General features: G+C 40.1%; 1 protein-coding gene and 1 non-coding gene across 2 annotated transcripts; one reads left to right on the top strand and one right to left on the bottom strand.

Moving 5' to 3' along the window:
- Positions 1-4,913: 4,913 nt before the first annotated feature.
- On the bottom strand, positions 4,914-5,018 carry LOC125171385 (U6 spliceosomal RNA). The gene has a single exon (XR_007154302.1). It is a non-coding gene; the product is annotated as a U6 spliceosomal RNA (small nuclear RNA).
- A 7,501-nt stretch (positions 5,019-12,519) lies between these two features.
- On the top strand, positions 12,520-16,764 carry LOC125169495 (tubulin alpha-1A chain). The gene is made up of 4 exons (XM_047864893.1): positions 12,520-12,674; positions 14,785-15,007; positions 15,151-15,299; positions 15,570-16,764. Exons 1-4 carry the CDS (start codon positions 12,672-12,674, stop codon positions 16,548-16,550), a joined length of 1,356 nt encoding a protein of 451 aa, XP_047720849.1. The 5' UTR covers positions 12,520-12,671; the 3' UTR covers positions 16,551-16,764.
- Positions 16,765-18,759: the final 1,995 nt, after the last annotated feature.

The raw sequence follows: 18,759 nt of genomic DNA, 5'->3' as shown, positions 1-18,759 counted from the left end.
ACCATTACAACTCTTTAGTTCCAAAATGGTAAATATTAATCCTAAGGGAATACTATTTACTGAATTAGATCTACTCAGTCTGACTCTGGTGCAGGATGCAGGAACTGGGAATCAGTTAACTAGCCCCCTAGTTACTTTAGCACTTTTAGGAAACACTAGTATAGAGGGTGATTCTAATATATTACAAAGGGTTATCCTCCACTATTTTGTCTCTTGGATTCATACATAGGCATGGAGCCTACTTAAAGCAAACATTTCTAAATGAAATAAATAAGTAAAAGCTTTAAAAAATAAAAATAAATTTAGATCTTGAGCTGTGTTTTTGTTAGAGAATTTAAGAGAAACGTATTTGCTTGGATTTATCCTTTTAAACTCAAACTTGCACGAGGCAGGCAATGTGAGACAGACAGCATGATCGTTTTATAAAGAATGTAGAGGTGGTGGTATGGTGTGAGACAGTGACCACTATCCTGGGATGAAGTTGGGAAATGTGACAGTTCTTTGTGTCAGCAGCTCCTGCACTGTCCTCTCTCACACAGCACTGGACACAATGTATTGTAATATCAGTTTCAATCACTAGACCTTGAACTCCTCTGGGCCAGGAAAAAAGTTTTATGTCTTTTGTGCCAATGCTTAAAGACGAAGCTTCAAAGACAAAGTCCTAAATATTCTGCCACATCTTGCCCTTGAACTAGCCCCTTTGGCTAATAAAATTGGCCAAGCTTTAGAGGCACCTGGGTGACTCAGTTGGTTAAGCATCTGACTTTGGCTCAGGTCATGATCTCATGGTTTGTGAGTTCGAGCCCCGTGTCGGGATCTGTGCTGACAACTCAGAGCCTGGAGCCTTCTTCAGATTCTGTGTCTCTCTCTCTCTGCCCCTCCCCTGCTCATGTTCTGTCTCTCTTTCTCTCTCTCAAAACTATATAAATGTTAAAAAAAATTTTTTAATTGGTTAAGCTTTAGAAAAATAGCTATTTGTTCATTATGCAAATATTTAGTAAGACAAATTGAAATATAATGGACAGAATTTAGTGATCAGTTGGGAGTAACTTGAAAGAGTTGATATACATAAAATGCTAAGAATAGTGCCTGGTATATAGTAAACATTATATAAGGTTATTCTTATTTTAGTCTAGCTTGGTAGACTAGGCAGATGACAATGAACTGATATTGAGGATATAGAATAATGAAGAATATAGAACACTAAAGAGGGTAACAGAGAAGAATAACTAATTCCATTTAGATATGTTGAACTTGAGATACCCACAGGTCATCCAAAGGGATAAAGCCAAGTAAGAAATATAAGTCCTGAAGATGGGAACATGTTGTATAAGACATTTTAAAAGTGAATTCTGACTTTTTGTGTGGCTAGTGCTACATAAAAATAGACCAGTTGTAATTCCTCAGTATTTTACTTCCTACAACATGAAAACATTGATTCTGTTGTTCACTAGTAAATCAGCGTCACCCTGATTTATCTATGCTATGGAATTAGTTAAGACAGGGATTTGAAAGAAAGAAGAGAAGTGCACATTTGGATGGTTGGGGGAAGGGACTTTGGGGCATCTTTGACTACTATCAAATCCCTGCAGCCAGTGCACCATGGCAACCTTCCCAGGCTGCCACCTAATTTCCATATGCTTTAAGGGGAGGGTGGGGTAGGATGGAAGTGAAGCCTTCAGTGTGCATTCTTGTGAGTGTGTGTAATTTGGGCTAATAAAATGCAACCAAATTATAAATTGTGTTTTATGGAAAACTGAGATTATCTGCTGCCTCTCCACTTTCTTCTTTTTTTTTTCTCTTCTCAGGATGCCTTTGAGCCTCTTCAAGTTTTGTCAAAGGTTGGATTTCAATAGTAGGCTTGCAGCCAGAGCAAAACTACAAATTAAAATGTGTATGTCAGGACATAAATATGTTGTTCAAAAGAGTTCACTAAGTGCCTGAACATCAATGAGCGACCTCAAAGCACTGTATTACAATACAAGAGATACATTTTTAATATTATAGGGTAGAGGTGTTTGCATTATTTCATAAGTCTTACTTCTGGAATCGAAATTCATTAATATATACTATATTAATACTCTACAACAAAAGTCCTTCCCAAAATAGATGAAACTCAGTTACCAGAATCACCACTGATAATTCTTACCACTGTTATTCAGAAAAACTTATTATTTAGTAATATTGCATTGTGTTGACCAGAGTTTGAAAAAGATAATGTTAAGCTTTAAATAAAATTCTGAATTCAGGTGTGGGTCATATTCTTACCTAAATTGTTAATGAGGAATTTGGCCAAGGTGAATGTAGCAGGTAGTCTTTAAGGGCCATACACAGTAAGAGCCAAATCACTCAATACATCGATCAGTACTGAACCCTAAAGTAAATAAATGTAAATTCACCATGTCAGCATAATCATGTCCAGGAAGACTAGCCAGTCTCTCTGCATTATGTTCCCCTGTAACCAACTCTGCTCTGTCTATTCTTTCTGCACACAACAGTCAGAAGGACCTTTCTGAAATGCAAAGTTTATTATTCCTCTTTCCTTTAATGGCTCTCATTGAATTTGGAATAAGGTCCTTTCATAATCCATTCTTTGCTATAATCCTCCAGCCACCCAATCCCTTTCTCCTTACACTTCATGTAATAAACCATAACAAACCATTTCCAGTTTCTGAAACTAACCCAATTGTCTGTGTATTTGCATGTGCACTCTCTTCTCCATTTGTACCTGCTACTTCTATTTATTTTTCAAGACAATCCTAAGAATTGCCTCTTCCAGGAAGGTTTCCTGCATTCTTTATACCACACCATCCCCCAAAGACCTAGAGGTTATAGGTAATACATATCTCCTTGCACAGGACCATGCCATGCCTCTTTATTGGGACTTATCAGAATGCATTATGTCCAATTAAATCTTAGCCAAATAAACATTTATTTATCCTACACTATACCTAGCCCAATATATGCAACTTAGTAGGCAATCTTATGTGTTTCCAAAAAGAAGAAACAAATGAATAAGTGTTTGAAAAATATAGGGCTGATCATTCATATGAGTTAATTATTTGGGTTAAAAAAGATAATTTAGAAAATAATGAAGTTGAAATATGTACAAGCTACTGAGAGGAGGGTTCCCAAATATACATATGGTAGCTTGATTCATGACAAAAGTGTCACTGGAGTCCAGTGGGGAAGTATGGTCTTATAAATAAATAGTGTTGGGCCAACTGGATATTCATATGGGGAAAAAACAGATCTGACCTCTACATCACATCAAACACGCACAAAAATATCGGTTCCTGTATGTATTGTGGAACTAAATGTAAAAGCTTAAACAATAAATCCTTTAGAAGACTATATCCATGAGCTGTGGATAGGCAATTTTTTTTTCTTTTTTTCTTTAAATGTTTATTTATTTAGGGGCGCCTGGGTGGCTCAGTCGGTTAAGCGGCCAACTTCGGCTCAGGTCATGATCTCGCGGTCCGTGAGTTCGAGCCCCGCATCGGGCTCTGTGCTGACAGCTCAGAGCCTGGAGCCTGTTTCAGATTCTGTGTCTCCCTCTCTCTGACCCTCCCCCGTTCATGCTGTCTCTCCCTGTCTCAAAAATAAATAAAACGTTTAAAAATAAATAAATATTTATTTATTCTTGAGGGGGGGGGGGGCAGAGAAAGAGGGAGACAGAGAATCCCAAGCAGGCTCCCCGCTGCCAGCACAGAGCCCGATATGGGGCTCAAATTCACGAACCATGAGATCATGATCTGAGCCGAAATCAAGGGTCGAATGCCCAAGCGACTGAGCACCCAGGTGCCCTGGCAAAGATTTCTTAAATGTAACTCAAAAAGTACTAACAATAGGGTCACCTGACTGGCTCAGTAGTAGAGCATGTGACTCTGCATCTCAGGGTTGTAGATTCAAGCCCCACAGTGGGTGTACAGATTACTTAAAAACAAAATCTTTAAAACAATGCTACCAATGGGGTGCTTGGGTGGCCCAGTTCTTTGAGCCAACAACTTGAGCTCAGGTCATGTTCTCATGGTTCATGGGTTGGAGCCCCATATAGAGCTCTCTGTGGACAGCACAGAACCCACCTCAGATCCTCTGTCCCCACCTCTTTCTGCCCCCACCCCTCTCTCTCTCTCTCTCTCTCTCTCTCTCTCTCTCTCTCAAAAGTAAATAAATATTTTTTTAAATGCTAACAATAAAGAAAAAGTGATAAACACAACTACATTAAAATTAAGAACTTCCGTTCATCAAATGACATCATTACATCATTAGGAGAATAAAAAGGCAAGCTGCAGAGTGGGAAAAAAAATTTTTTTGTAATCTTCAAATCCAAAAAGGACTCTTATTCATAGTATATGATGTACTCCGACCAAACACTAAGATACAGACAGGCAATTCATGAGAAAATATGAAAGAGCCTTGAACAGGCATTTCACCAAAGAGGACATTTAAATGGACAAAAAACACATGAAGAAGGTATCAACTTCATTAGTTAACAAACTGAAGTCACAATGGATAGATATTATTACTATAAACTCTCCCGGATGGCTACAATGAAGGAGGATGAAAAACGGAACTCTCCTACACTACTCGTGGGAGTGTGCATTGCTACAACTACTCTGGGAAAATTTGCTGTTTTTCCATTAAAGCTGAACATGCACATGCCCTATTATCCCACAATTCCACTCCTAGGTACACAGCAGCAGAAATATATATAGCAGAAATCTGTAAATATATTCACCCAAACACAGGCATAGGAATGCTTAGAGCACTGTCATTTGTGTTAGCCAAAAACTGGAAATAATGCAAATATCCATTAAAATTACGAAATGGATAAATAAATTATGGTATGTTCATACATTAGGACACTACACAACAATGAGAACAATTTACAATTACATTCAATGTTATGAGTAAATTTCACAAACATAGTATTTGTGTGTCATCCTTGTGCAGGGGCCACGCTAATCTCCTCTGTATCATTCCAATTTTAGTATGTGTGCTGCCGAAGCAAGCACCACAAACATAGTATTAAGTGAAATAAGCCACATATAAAAAGAATCTATTTCCAGGTGCCTGGGTGGCTCAGTCGGTTAAGAGACCGACTTTGGGTCAGGTTATGATCTCATGGCTCTGTGAGTTTGAGCCCTGCATAGGGCTCTGTGCTGACAGCTCAGAGCCTGGAGCCCGCTTCAGATTCTGTGTCTCCCTCTCTCTCTGCCCCTCCCCTGCTCAAGTTCTGTCTCTCTTTCTCTCAAAAATAAATAAACACTTAAAAAAAATCTATTCCGGGGTGCCTGGGTGGCTCGGTCGGTTGAACGTCCAACTTCAGCTCAGGTCATGATCTCGCTCAGTTCGTGAGTTCAACTGACATCGACTGATTGGTCCTACCCTCAACGACCCCCCCACCACACACACACCACAAAAACGTAATTCTCGCTCCGACTTGTGTCCCTTCTCAACTTCCCTATTTTCTTTTTCTTTTTCTGTTTTTAAATTTTTTCTTTTACGTTTATTTATTTTTGAGACAGAGAGAGACAGAGTATGAATGGGGGAGGGTCAGAGAGAGGGAGACACAGAATCTGAAACAGGCTCCAGGCTCTGAGCTGTCAGCACAGAGCCCGACGCGGGGCTTGAACTCACTGACCGATGCGGGGCTTGAACTCACTGACCATGAGATCATGACCTGAGCCAAAGTCGGCCGCTTAACCGACTGAGCCACCCAGGTGCCCCTTCTTTTTCTGTTTTTTAAGTAAGCTCTATACCCAACATGGGGCTTGAGTTCAAGTAGTGTTGAACTCACTACCCTGAGACCAACAGCCGCATGCTCCACTGACTGAGCACTCCCATCAACTTACCCAACAGTACCCACTACTACCGGTTCATTCTCTTAGTCTGCCAAGTTCAAAACTTTAAGGGTTAATTTTTACTCTCTCCTTTTTGCCTCATGTCCAACCAGTCACTACTGGGATTTTGTCCTTTGGATGGTCTCTTCTATTATTCCTTTTATCCATCCCCACTGTAATTATGAAGGTCTGAGAACTTCTGCTTATATTATTGCAATAACCTCCTTATTGATGCCATTATCTCCAGACTCTTTCCCTACTCCACTTACCTGTCAGATTAATTTTATAAAAATTAACACAGTGATAGTAATATTAATTTTATTAAAATGTTGTTCACTCTTTTCTATAAGAATATAAAGGCTTCCCACCGTCCATGGACTCAAGTCCAAACTCTTTCTTTAGACTAGAGCTCAAATTGCTTCATTAACTACTCCACTCCCCACATGGAACACATCACCCACAATTTGTTTGCATACCCAAATCAAGACAACAGTTTTGCTCTCCCTTGTACAGGCACCAGATCAGCATGATACTATGTCTTTGCTAATATTATGTTCATTGTTTAAAGTACTCACTCTACTCCTGTCCCATTTGGTTACCAGCCACCATTCCTAGTAAAGGTTTCCATAATAAACCATAGGTCTTAATATAAGGACTTTTTCCTTCTTTTGAAATTTCTATATTCATAAATATAGAAATTAGAATTAGAATAGAATTAGAAATTAGAATAGAATTTCTTTCTATTCAAGGTAGTACAGAATAAATTGTGAAGTAGATAAAATTTGTCTTCAAATCCACCGTTTTCTCTTTTTAGTCATTATTTTATAAGAAATTCTTAATTTATTAAGAAATTTTCAAACATACCCCAAAATAGAAAAAAGGGTATAATGAACTCCATATACACATCATTAAAATTTAAAAATTTTCAAGAGTTTGGCCACAATTTTTATCTATCATCTCTTCCCTTGTTTCTTTCCTGAGGTATTTTAAAGCACATCTCAGACCTTATTTAATTTAATACACCATACTTCTGTATGCATCTCTAAAAATTATGGAAATTTTCTTACATTACCACACTGCCATCAACACATTTTTTATTTTTTTAATGTTTGTTTATTTTTGAGAGAGAGAGAGAGAGAGAGAGAGAGAGAGAGAGAGAGAGAGACAAAGAGGGGAGGAGGGGCAGAGAGAGAGGGAGACACAGAATCTAAAGCAGGCTCCAGGCTCTGAGCTGTCAGCACAGAGCCCGACATGGGGCTGGAACTCATGAACCATGCATGAAATCATGACCTGAGCCAAAGTAGGACATTTAACCAACTGAGGCACCCAGGTGCCCTGCCATCAACACATTTAATAAAATGAATAATAATTTGTTGGTATTATCTAATGATCAGTCCATATTCAAATTTTGCTGGTTATCTCTAAAATGTTTTACACTTGGTTTGTTGGAATCAGAATCCAAACAAAATCCATTGTTATACTGGCAATTAGTCTCTAAAATCTCTTCTAACTTTCAGCAGTCCCCCTTTCCCACCTTCTTCATCCCATGCCACCACTCAGTTGTTGCAGAAACAAGATAATTTGTCCCATAGAATGTCCCACACTTTGCGTTTTTCTGTTTGCCTCCCTGTGATGTCATCTGACTTGTTCCTATAAATGGAAGTTAGTTCTAAAAGTTTGGTTATAGGTTTAGCACAGCTGTTTCTGATGCACTTTCATAGGTGATGCTGTGTGCTTCCTATCAGATCACATCACAGGGTCGCAGGATCTGATTGTCCCACTTTTAGTGATGCTAATATTGAGCAGTGAGTTCACTTAGTAATAGCTGAATCCTTTCATTAAAAAATTCCCCAACAGGGGCGCCTGGGTAGCTCAGTTGGTTAAGCATCTGTCTTTGACTCAGGTCATGATCTTAAGGTTCGTGAGTTGGAGCCCTGCATGGGGCTCTGTGCTGACAGCTCAGAGCCTGGAGCCTGCTTCAGATTCTGTCTCCCTCTCTCTCTGCCCCTCCCCTGCTTGCATACACTTTCTCTCTCTCAAAAATAAACATTTTTTTTTTCAACATTTATTTATTTTTGGGACAGAGAGAGACAGAGCATGAATGGGGGAGGGGCAGAGAGAGAGGGAGACACAGAATCGGAAACAGGCTCCAGGCTCTGAGCCATCAGCCCAGAGCCCGACGCGGGGCTTGAACTCATGGACCGCGAGATCGTGACCTGGCTGAAGTCGGACGCCCAACCGACTGCGCCACCCAGGCGCCCCTCAAAAATAAACATTTTAAAAATTCCCCATCAATATTTTATCAGAGTTGCTATCCACTGATGATCTTTGCTTGAATAAATTACTTCATTAGGGGATGCAAGGGTAATTTTTCTAATTCTATTACTTCCATATTCACTAGTTGACATTACTCTATAAAACTCTATAAAACAATGATTTTCCCTAATTAATTTGGGTCATTTGGTTACCTTGAAATATAGTTTATACAGGAAATGCAGGACAAATGCTCAAATCTTTATCTGATTGCCAATGTGTATAGTATGGAATTGCTGCCCTAGTTACTTCCAGTGGTGCAATGGTATCAGATGTTATATTTAATTCACTTTTTTCCTATTTTTATTTTTCCTTTGTGGAATATCTTTATAAACTCATGGGTTTATATCATTAAATTTTTTTATTATAAATATGGTATAAATACAAAAATAAATAAAACATAATTTTATAGCATAACAAATAATTATAAAGTGAATATCTAGCTTTTATAACTCCTTTGCCTCCCTCCTCCCTATCAAAATCATCTCTCAGGAAATTAGCTGAATTTTAAAATAATTTTAAATTAATATGTCCTTTTGCAGATTTTGAAGTATAAGATTTACTTCCATTATGGAATTAAAGCAGCCATATTAAGGATATGGGATCTTCATCTTAAAACTAATAGGCAGCCATTGATCTGCTTTAAGCAATGGTGTGACATGATCTGTATTATGTTACACGATCTGTGATATGTATGATAATAAGATCACTCTGGCTGTTGTGTGAAGACTGAACTGGGTGGGGTTAGGAGTATATGCAAAGAAAATCTAGAAGGGCACTGCAGTTGTCCAGGCAAAAGATGATGTACTTACTAGAGTGAAGGCAATAGAGATGGAAGAAAAGAATAAGATCTGAGAGAGATTTAGGAAGTAAACTTGATAGGACTTAGTGATCAATTCTATGCTGGTCAGAAAAAGAGAGGGAGCTATCAAGAGTAATTCTTCTTTCTGATTTGAGAAATCAGATATATGCTGCTCCATTTACTGAGCAAGAGAACCTTGTAGAAGGTGCATGTTTATGGGAAGGTAACTAGTTCAACTGGGAATACCTGTGAGAAACCCAGCCTAAGACTGGAAGTTTACTACACAATCTGAAACTAAGAAGAATTGTTAAGAAGTGATGGGCATATGGGGCGCCTGGGTGGCTCAGTCGGTTAAGCATCTGACTTGGGCTCAGGTCATGATCTCACGGCTTGTGAGTTTGAGCCCTGCGTCGGGCTCTGTGCTGACAGCTCAGAGCCTGGAGCCTCTTCAGATTCTATGTCTCTCTGCCCCTCCCCCACTCACACTCTGTCTCTCTGTCTCTCAAAAATAAACATTAAAAAAATTTTTTTAAAAAGAAGTGATGGACATATACAAAGGATTTGCAGCCTTGGAAATGAAAGCACTTACCATCTATTAGGAGTGACTAAGATCATATAGAATAAAATGAGTTAAGAGTCTAGGACTGAACTTTGAGAAACTCCAACATTTAAAGACTGGGAGAGGAGGAGGAACCAGCAGAGACAGAGAACAAGCAAACCAAAAATATATAAGAAGGAAACCCAGAAAATGGAGAGTTTTGGGATGCCTCGGTGGCTCAGTCAGTTAAGCGTACGGCTCTTGAGTTTAGCTCAGGTCATAAGCTCATGGTTCGTGAGATCAAGCCCCATGTTAGGTTCTGCACTTAGATTGTGGAGTCTGCTTGGGATTCTCTCTCTCCCTCTCTCTCTCTGCCCCTTCCTCATTTGTGCTCTCTTGCTCTCTCTCAAAATAAATAAATAAACATTTTAAAAAGGAAAAATACTTATTAAATACCTTTAAATTACTACGCATTATAATAGTTAATTAAAATATGCACAGAAAGAAACCGTTCATTTAATTCAACAAACGTGTGTAATGGTTAGTGTATGCTTGGCACTTTGCCAGGGACTAAGATTCACATTTTAATGGAGAAAAGGTGTAGACACACAAATAATTTAAATTCTACAAATATTATAAAAGAAAAGATGTTTTATGCTAATCTTACTGTGGACAAGAATGAATGCTTAGTAGACAGAATACTTATGCATGTATGTTTATGTAACTTAAAGACACTGACAGAAAAAAATAACTGAACTAGTAAAAAAATTTTCTAATAGTTTGCATGTCATTAAGTCAGATAATGAGGGGAAAAAGGAACAGATTAGTTATTTCCCTTGCTCTCCCATTTATATATTTAAGGTTATCAGTGCTCAAATAATCTATTTCTGACCTAGATCTTATTGTTACTTATACCCAAGGGGAGAAAAAAATCCTCATTTGCATACGGAACAGAATAGCTCTGAGATAGAATTACAAAGAATCACTTGCATGAACACGCCTCTCTTTTGTTTAATCCTCAGTAAATTGCATAAGGAACTGAGACTACTGGGGAAATGACATATTCCTTTTATACTGTAAAGAAAATAAAATTCAAGACTGTGCCTCTCTCTCCATAAGGAAAGCTTTGCACACTTTACCATGGTCCAGCGGTGTTTCATTTACTTGATTATTAAAACTGTATAAGAAGTACTTTCAATGAGCTACTTATAAATCTTTAGACTGCTCAATGCCATTTAATTCCTATTTTTATTAAATGTACTTCTGGGTTCAGAACGAAGCATTCAAGTCGTCCTTAATTCTCCTGTCTTTTTACTGAAATAAACATTTATTTGGTAAAGGGACGGAGATAAGATGATGTTGAAGATTGTTTTTCCTATGAAATATGCAAGAAATAGATAAAATAATTTGTGTGTTGGGTTTTATTTTTTCTAGGGAGACGACTGCAGCAAATTTGAACAAGTAAAGCAGAGCTGTGGAAAGCAGGCTAGAAAAATCCATGGCAGCCATTGTCACACCACAACCTGCAGCAGCTGTCTCAAGTCCCTCCCTCCCACGCCTGCTGGGCTCGGCAGCCCAGCAGGAATGAATGGGCTCTGCAGAGCACTGTAAATGGTGCTGCAGACCCCAAAAATCTGTTGCTAAAAACCAAACATAAAAATTACCTGTCAAAATATAAATTTTCAACTTTGGTGGACATAACAAACCTTTTTACCTCTGAAATTTCATTAGCAATGTCAGGTGGTAATCAGTCCAAAGTCTTATTCTGCATAGCCCATCCTTGTTGATAATAGAGTCTTTCTAAATAGCAAAAGAATGTTACTGCAATCCATTTCCTAGGGTTGAAAGCAAAGCCTTTTTGTCTTGAGACGCAATTGAGCAACCACCAGAGTCTAGCTGAATAGCAAGGGTGTGAGGCTGGCTACATTTTCCACAGTTACAAGCCCAATCTCTGAAGAGATTTACTGAATTCACACAAGAACTACCAAAAAAAAAAAAAAATGCAGTTATTGAGCTGACATGGTTGTCTGTGGATGGAGGCAAAATTACAAAATAGTCTTTTTTACATTGTATACAGCTCTCCTTTTTAATTTGGTATCTTAGTTTTTCTTCCCTTTCCAGAAAAAAAAAAAAAAAAAAAAAGAAAGAAAGAAAGAACAATGCAGAATATTAACTACATGCACAGGTAGTAGCACCAGCTTCTGAACTCAATCCTTTCTCCTTGTATTTTCTCAATTCTATATCAGGAAAGACAATTCATTTTAAGGAACAATATGCTACATAAAATATATTACAGGGACTTCTGGTAAAGGAATATTTCTAGGAGACTACTTAACTATGGTATGTTCATTAGATCTTAATTATCATGTTATAACTACTTGTGTGCTTCCATATTTAGTATGGTTTTCTTCCACGTTCCCTTTTTGTTTAGCTCTTTGGGGGAGGAGTGCATAAAAGGTCTTACGATAAATTACTTGAATCTGAAAAACCATTTTGGATGACGCTTATTGAACCTTTTTTATATTAAAAAAATTACATTTACTCAAGCCATGTTAAGCATCATTCCCATCTTCTCTCCTACATTATTTGTAAAGCAATTAGAGATGTTGAAGCCGAATGTAGTGCAATTTAGAATACTCTGAGAGAGGGACTGGGAGTAATTTTCCGTTAAATATTTCATCTCAACACAAATTCTGCGATGTAAGTGTTGGGGAAAACCTACATTGGTGATTTTAGCTGTAGTGTGAGGCTTAAGCAATATAAAAACCATACAATTCAAGTTCTCTTTCTTTATTCTCTCCCCCCCCCCCCCCGCCCCAACCCCACCCCATCATGGATGCTCGGCTGACTGTTTTTGCACAGTCTCTTTGTCTGAAGGATGCAAACAGTCTATGGATGCTAGGGAAAAAGGGGTGGGGGAGAGATTACCTCATCCCATGTCGTTTGCACCAATCACCACTCTCCTGTCGTGGCTTCTCCGGGCAGATTGAGGGGTCTGGACCAACAGGAAAAGGCCCCAGCCCATCCCCATGGTGACCGAGTTGTATATAGGGAGCCGCATCCGCCCATGTGCCGCAGGTTCTCTTACATCGACCGCCTAAGAGTCGCGCTGTAAGAAGCAACAACCTCTCCTCCTCTCCGCCATCTGCTCGGCAGCCGCAAAGCAGCAACCATGGTAAGAATCTTCTTTCTCTGGCTCTTTGTGGCCGTTGGGTGGGGTCGGTCCCCCAAGATCTACTTGGAAAGTCTTAAGCTCTCTTTCCTTTACAACTTCTTTGGGTAAGGGTAGCCTTATGCTTTGTTTGCGAGGTTTGGCTTTGGGGCCCCAAATCCTTGAGTCTGGCCGCCGCCGCAGTGCGGGCTGAGGAACTGCGCCCAGGGCGCAGCAGAACCGTGGGGGAAGAACAAAGGCGGCGCAGAGGGAGTTCTTGTTATATGAGCCCTTCCAAGCTGCAGGCAGCCCATCTGTCGGTGACGAAAGGGTCTGGGCAGGGAAAGGCAGTCGTGGCGTCGCCTGCTCTGTCCCAGTGTCTGTGCGCACGGTTTTCGTGTGACTCGGGGAGGCTCTTTTCTTCCTGGCATTGTTCCCAGGGGGAGGGAGAGAAGTCCCGAAAGACCCGGGCTCAGTGGGTGTAGCTGGGAAGGGGGGGAGGGGAGAAGGACAGGGACAAAGCGGAGCCTTGGGTTAGTATTAAAAGATCCCTCCACGGTTCGTTGGCAGTTTAGGAAGATACCCGTATATTAACGCGAAAAAAAATGGTTAGTTTCTGTTCGAGCCCCTGGCAGCCGGCGTCAGGGCGGCGCAGGGGCGGAGTTGTTTGTTTCTGCCTTCTCTGGCCTTAAAGCCACTGGGCGGGGTTCCCCCCTCACAAAACCTCTGTCATAAGACTTTTAATAAAATGCTTTCATCATTGTGGAACTGTAGGCGTTAAAAGGGTTTTCATTCACTGTTAAAGCTTAGATATTTTTTCTTAAGATGCAAAATCGCAATTCACTTGACAAGCACTTTAAAGTCTGGTCTGGGGCCGCCCCGCCCTGACTGACTCAGAGAGAGAGAGAGAGAGAGAGAGAGAGAGAGAGAGAGAGAGTGTGTGTGTGTGTGTGTGTGTGTGTGTGTGTGTGTGCGCGCGCGCGCGCGCGCTAGCCGCACTTTCTGCTGGAGAGAAAGCCTCAGTTTGAGAGCCAAGGTACCCTAAAGCCCAGGATCCAGGGAAACGCCCTTCCCCTCCCCTCCTCTCCCCTCCCCCCCCCACCAATATGTCAGTGAGTAGACAATGGACAGACAATGGAAGTTGAAGCCATAAAGACAGTAGAGAAGAAAATCTCTTATTGAACGTGATGAGTATGAATATTCGGTGGTGAGTAGAGAATCTCAAAATGAAAATACTATTTTGTTGTTTTAAATAAATACTTCATTATCCTTGCACTGGGCTTTTATTCTTTGGTAGTTCTCGTGTGATATTTTTCTAATTTAGGAACTATTGTTTTAAAGATACTAACAATGTTTCAGTTTTTGCAGTGGAGAAGATTCTGGAAAGACTTCTTTTTAAGTAATGAAAATGCTGCAGACAAAGAACTATGTCCAGCTGTCTTTTGTTCTAGTGCATCTTCATTAATTCATTTCAATTTAGGCATATGGTCCCAGCTTGGGTCAGAGGAGGAAAACTGGCAGAATAGCACAATGAGATCATGTAGGCAGTTCTGGAAATAGAACTTACTCTGTTAAATAATGTAGCAGACAGAACAGTCTAGTACCAGGCACAGCAAATGCAGCAATGCAGGAGGCAGACCTTATTTAGCTTCCAGTCCCCTAGGACTAATGGATCCTGCAGATAGACTGCAAAGGGGTGTGGCATCTAGCCTCAGCTGCAGCGCAGATGTCCATGTTAAAATTCCAAGTCATATGTACAAGAAACTCTCATCTTTATTTAAAGGGAATGCAGTCGTAATACTGATTCCAATTAACTAATGATTGAATTTAATTTACTGCATCTTACTAAATCTGTGCTTTAAATATTTTTTACATATGAAAAATTTCTCTTCAAGCATGGCTGGGGGAACAATGGGCTTGCACATGTATTGAACAGTGCAACCTTATTCAGACCACACCCATCTGCAGCATTTGGAGCAGGTGCTTTTCCTTAAACATTTCTATCGAGTTAGGGATAATCTCAAGTAAACTTGAAGAGTACCTGTATATGACTAGAAATATTTTCAGAAATTTACTGAAAATTCAAAATGCTAACACAATCTGATTTTAAATTTTCCTCTTTTCCTTCCCATAGCGTGAATGCATCTCCATCCATGTTGGCCAGGCTGGTGTTCAGATCGGCAATGCCTGCTGGGAGCTCTATTGCCTGGAACACGGCATCCAGCCCGATGGCCAGATGCCAAGTGACAAGACCATTGGGGGAGGAGATGACTCCTTCAACACCTTCTTCAGTGAGACGGGCGCTGGCAAGCATGTGCCCAGGGCAGTGTTTGTAGACCTGGAACCCACAGTCATTGGTGAGTTGGCCTCAGTAACCCAAGGGAGATCTCAGGGCTCTTGACACAGGAGGTCTGTCGTGAGGGCTCCATTGACACCCTGGGGTGGAGCAGGCGTGTGCAGGTTGTGAGTGACAGGTGGCTGCTTTGTTTTTCTCTTCCAGATGAAGTTCGCACTGGCACCTACCGCCAGCTCTTCCATCCTGAGCAGCTCATCACGGGCAAGGAAGATGCTGCCAATAACTATGCCCGAGGGCACTACACCATCGGCAAGGAGATCATCGACCTTGTCTTGGACCGAATTCGGAAACTGGTATGTTTGTTCTCCAGAATAAAGTAAATAATGACCCTAAGGAAGACATTTGAAATACGATCTTTTCTTTTCAAACACAGAATAGAAATATAATGGAGTGAGGACAGTTGGTAAATTATTCCTTGATAGGGTTTTTAAATTTTCAACTACAACATGAATTATTTGGTGTCATTTTATAAACGTCAATGAAGATGTTTTAAGTGAAGAAATGCTTTGTAATTCTGGGAAGGTCTATTATAATCTGTCTTCTCTGTTCCTTTTTTCTCACAGGCTGACCAGTGCACGGGTCTTCAGGGCTTCTTGGTTTTCCACAGCTTTGGAGGGGGAACTGGTTCCGGGTTCACCTCCCTGCTGATGGAACGTCTCTCTGTCGATTATGGCAAGAAGTCCAAGCTGGAGTTCTCCATTTACCCAGCCCCCCAGGTTTCCACTGCTGTCGTTGAGCCCTACAACTCCATCCTCACTACCCACACCACCCTGGAGCACTCTGATTGTGCCTTCATGGTAGACAATGAGGCCATCTATGACATCTGTCGTAGAAACCTCGATATTGAACGCCCAACCTACACTAACCTAAATAGGTTGATAGGTCAAATTGTGTCTTCCATCACTGCTTCCCTCAGATTTGATGGAGCCCTGAATGTTGACCTGACAGAATTCCAGACCAACCTGGTGCCCTATCCCCGTATCCACTTCCCTCTGGCCACATATGCCCCTGTCATCTCTGCTGAGAAAGCCTACCATGAACAGCTTTCTGTAGCAGAGATCACCAATGCGTGCTTTGAGCCAGCCAACCAGATGGTGAAATGTGACCCTCGCCATGGTAAATACATGGCTTGCTGCCTGTTGTACCGTGGTGATGTGGTTCCCAAAGATGTCAATGCTGCCATTGCCACCATCAAGACCAAGCGTACCATCCAGTTCGTGGACTGGTGCCCCACTGGCTTCAAAGTTGGCATTAATTACCAGCCTCCCACTGTGGTACCTGGTGGAGACCTGGCCAAAGTACAGCGAGCTGTGTGCATGCTGAGCAACACCACAGCCATTGCTGAGGCCTGGGCTCGCCTGGACCACAAGTTTGACCTGATGTATGCCAAGCGTGCCTTTGTTCACTGGTATGTGGGTGAGGGCATGGAGGAAGGAGAGTTTTCTGAGGCCCGTGAGGACATGGCTGCCCTTGAGAAGGATTATGAGGAGGTTGGTGTGGATTCTGTTGAAGGAGAGGGTGAAGAGGAAGGAGAGGAATACTAAAGTTAAAAATGTCACAAAGGTGCTGCTTTTACAGGGAAGCTTATTCTGTTTTGAATATTGAAAAGTTGTGCTCTGATCAGTTAATTTGTATGTAGCAGTGTATACTCTCATATACAATTACTGACCTATGCTTTAAAACACAACGCTTTGTTATAGATCCAAGCTGTCCATTTCTCTGATGGGTTTGAATAAAGTATTCCCTGTCTTAAATGAATTCAGTCTTGTGTTTTCTATTTGGGGGTCTGATATTCATGTATTTAGTTCTGAGAAAGGATAACTGTTGACTGTGGTTTATATATGTTCTATAAAGTGACCTGTTTTTTTATTTTAAATTTTAGTGTATTATAAAACTTACTCATTAAATACAAAATAACTAAAAATTACCATTATTCATGCAATTCTTAGTTTTCACTCCACTATATGTTAGTTAAACTGCTAGTACTCTTTAGAATTGGTATTTACTAATACACAGCCAAAGGTCTGGTTGCCTGCCAAGTCTCATACGACCCACATGAAATGATGAATATTCCAAATACATTATGTCTTAAGCTTATTTTCATGCATTCTCATCTTGGCTTGTGTCTAGTGCTGTCAGGCTTCCTCTTCTCTGGGTTCTCAGAAGTTTGCTCTCCTAGCAATTGCTCCCTTGTTCTCTACTTTCTTCTTTCCAAACTTATTTTCAGCTAAATGTCACAGTGGAAAAGCCTGATAAATGTATTCACTCTAATGTGTTAATTATATATCTTAATTTTAGCTTCCAAGTATATTATTTAAATTGGGCCAATAACTTCAAAGAACAAAACTAATAGTGCAGTTGTAGGAACCAGCACCAACATGGGGAGAGGAACAATTCTGGACCAATGGTTTCTTCAACAATAGAGTTCAGCTGCCAGTCCAACTGAACAAAAAGATCCAAGAATAGCAAATTGTCTTGTACCATCACATTATCTTGTTCTACGATAATAGTTGTAATGAAATGATTTTTTGGTATTAACAGCTTATTTGATCTATTTTTCCTTTGACACTGCCAACAAGGGGGTGTAACACATTTATATATATATATATATATATATTTAATATGTTACATATATATATATTTAATATGTTACATATATATATTAATTTTGAGCGAGAGAGCACAAGCAGGGGAGGGGGCAGAGGGAGAGACAGAACCTTAAGGAGACTCCGTGCTCAGCACAAAGCCCAATGTGGGGCTCCATCCCATGATCTTGGGATCATTACCTGAGCCAAAATCAAGAGTCAGACACTCAACTGACTGAGCCACACAGGCACCCCTAATACTACTATAGTTCCCGGAATCTGAGTTTAATGTAAGTTAGGGGAAATAATGAAAAATAAGAAATAAGCCGAAATCAACTAGTTTTAAAGCCAATCCAATAGTGCTCAGCAGTTTTAACTAGAAGCCAATGTGTATAGATTTGGAAGAAAAAAAAGGAAAAGGCTTCGCTTATTCGAATAAAAAACAATGTGAAAACTAGATCAAATGTAAATTTTTAATATGCATTCCCAGCACCTAGCAAAATATAAGGAACATGGTAATTATGTACAATGATTATTGGCTGAATGAGTATAGTGTAGGGTAAAAGAGATAAAACTATAAAATTTAAAAATCCCTATAATCTTAATTTTTATGGCAAATGACAGTATGAATTTATTATATATGTTCTATTATGAAAGAAAAAAATTCCATAATTTTGCCCACTGAAAAGGCCTAGGACCAATTTAGGAATGAGCATCCCTACCACTCAGATGGTGGTCTCTAGATACTATTTTCTACTAAAAGGAATCAATGTTTAGAGATGTTCAAGCCTGGAGAAGAAAATATACAAACTCAGCCCCAAATAATTTCTCATTCCAGAAACTGAGGAAGATATCAAAGACTCAAAGTCATATCAAAAGGATACAGGAGTCAAGTAGAAGGGACTCTCATAGATGGTACAATGTAAGCATTGAAAATAATAGTGACTGCAGTGGGTTGAATCATAAAAAATATGTTAAAACCCATGAGCTCATAATATTTTTTGCGTGATTTACTTTTTATTTGAGAGAGAGAGAGAGTGCTTGAGTGGGGGAGAGGGGCAGAGGGAGACAGAATCTTAAGCAGATTCCACACTCAGCACAGCCCAACTCGGTGCTTGATCCCATGACCCTGGGATCATGACCTGAGCTGAAACCAAGAGTGGGGCGT

The sequence above is a fragment of the Prionailurus viverrinus genome, chromosome B4 (assembly GCF_022837055.1).
Source record: "Prionailurus viverrinus isolate Anna chromosome B4, UM_Priviv_1.0, whole genome shotgun sequence".
In the NCBI taxonomy this organism is placed as follows: Eukaryota; Metazoa; Chordata; class Mammalia; order Carnivora; family Felidae; genus Prionailurus; species Prionailurus viverrinus.
This window is presented reverse-complemented; position numbering and strand designations above follow the sequence as displayed.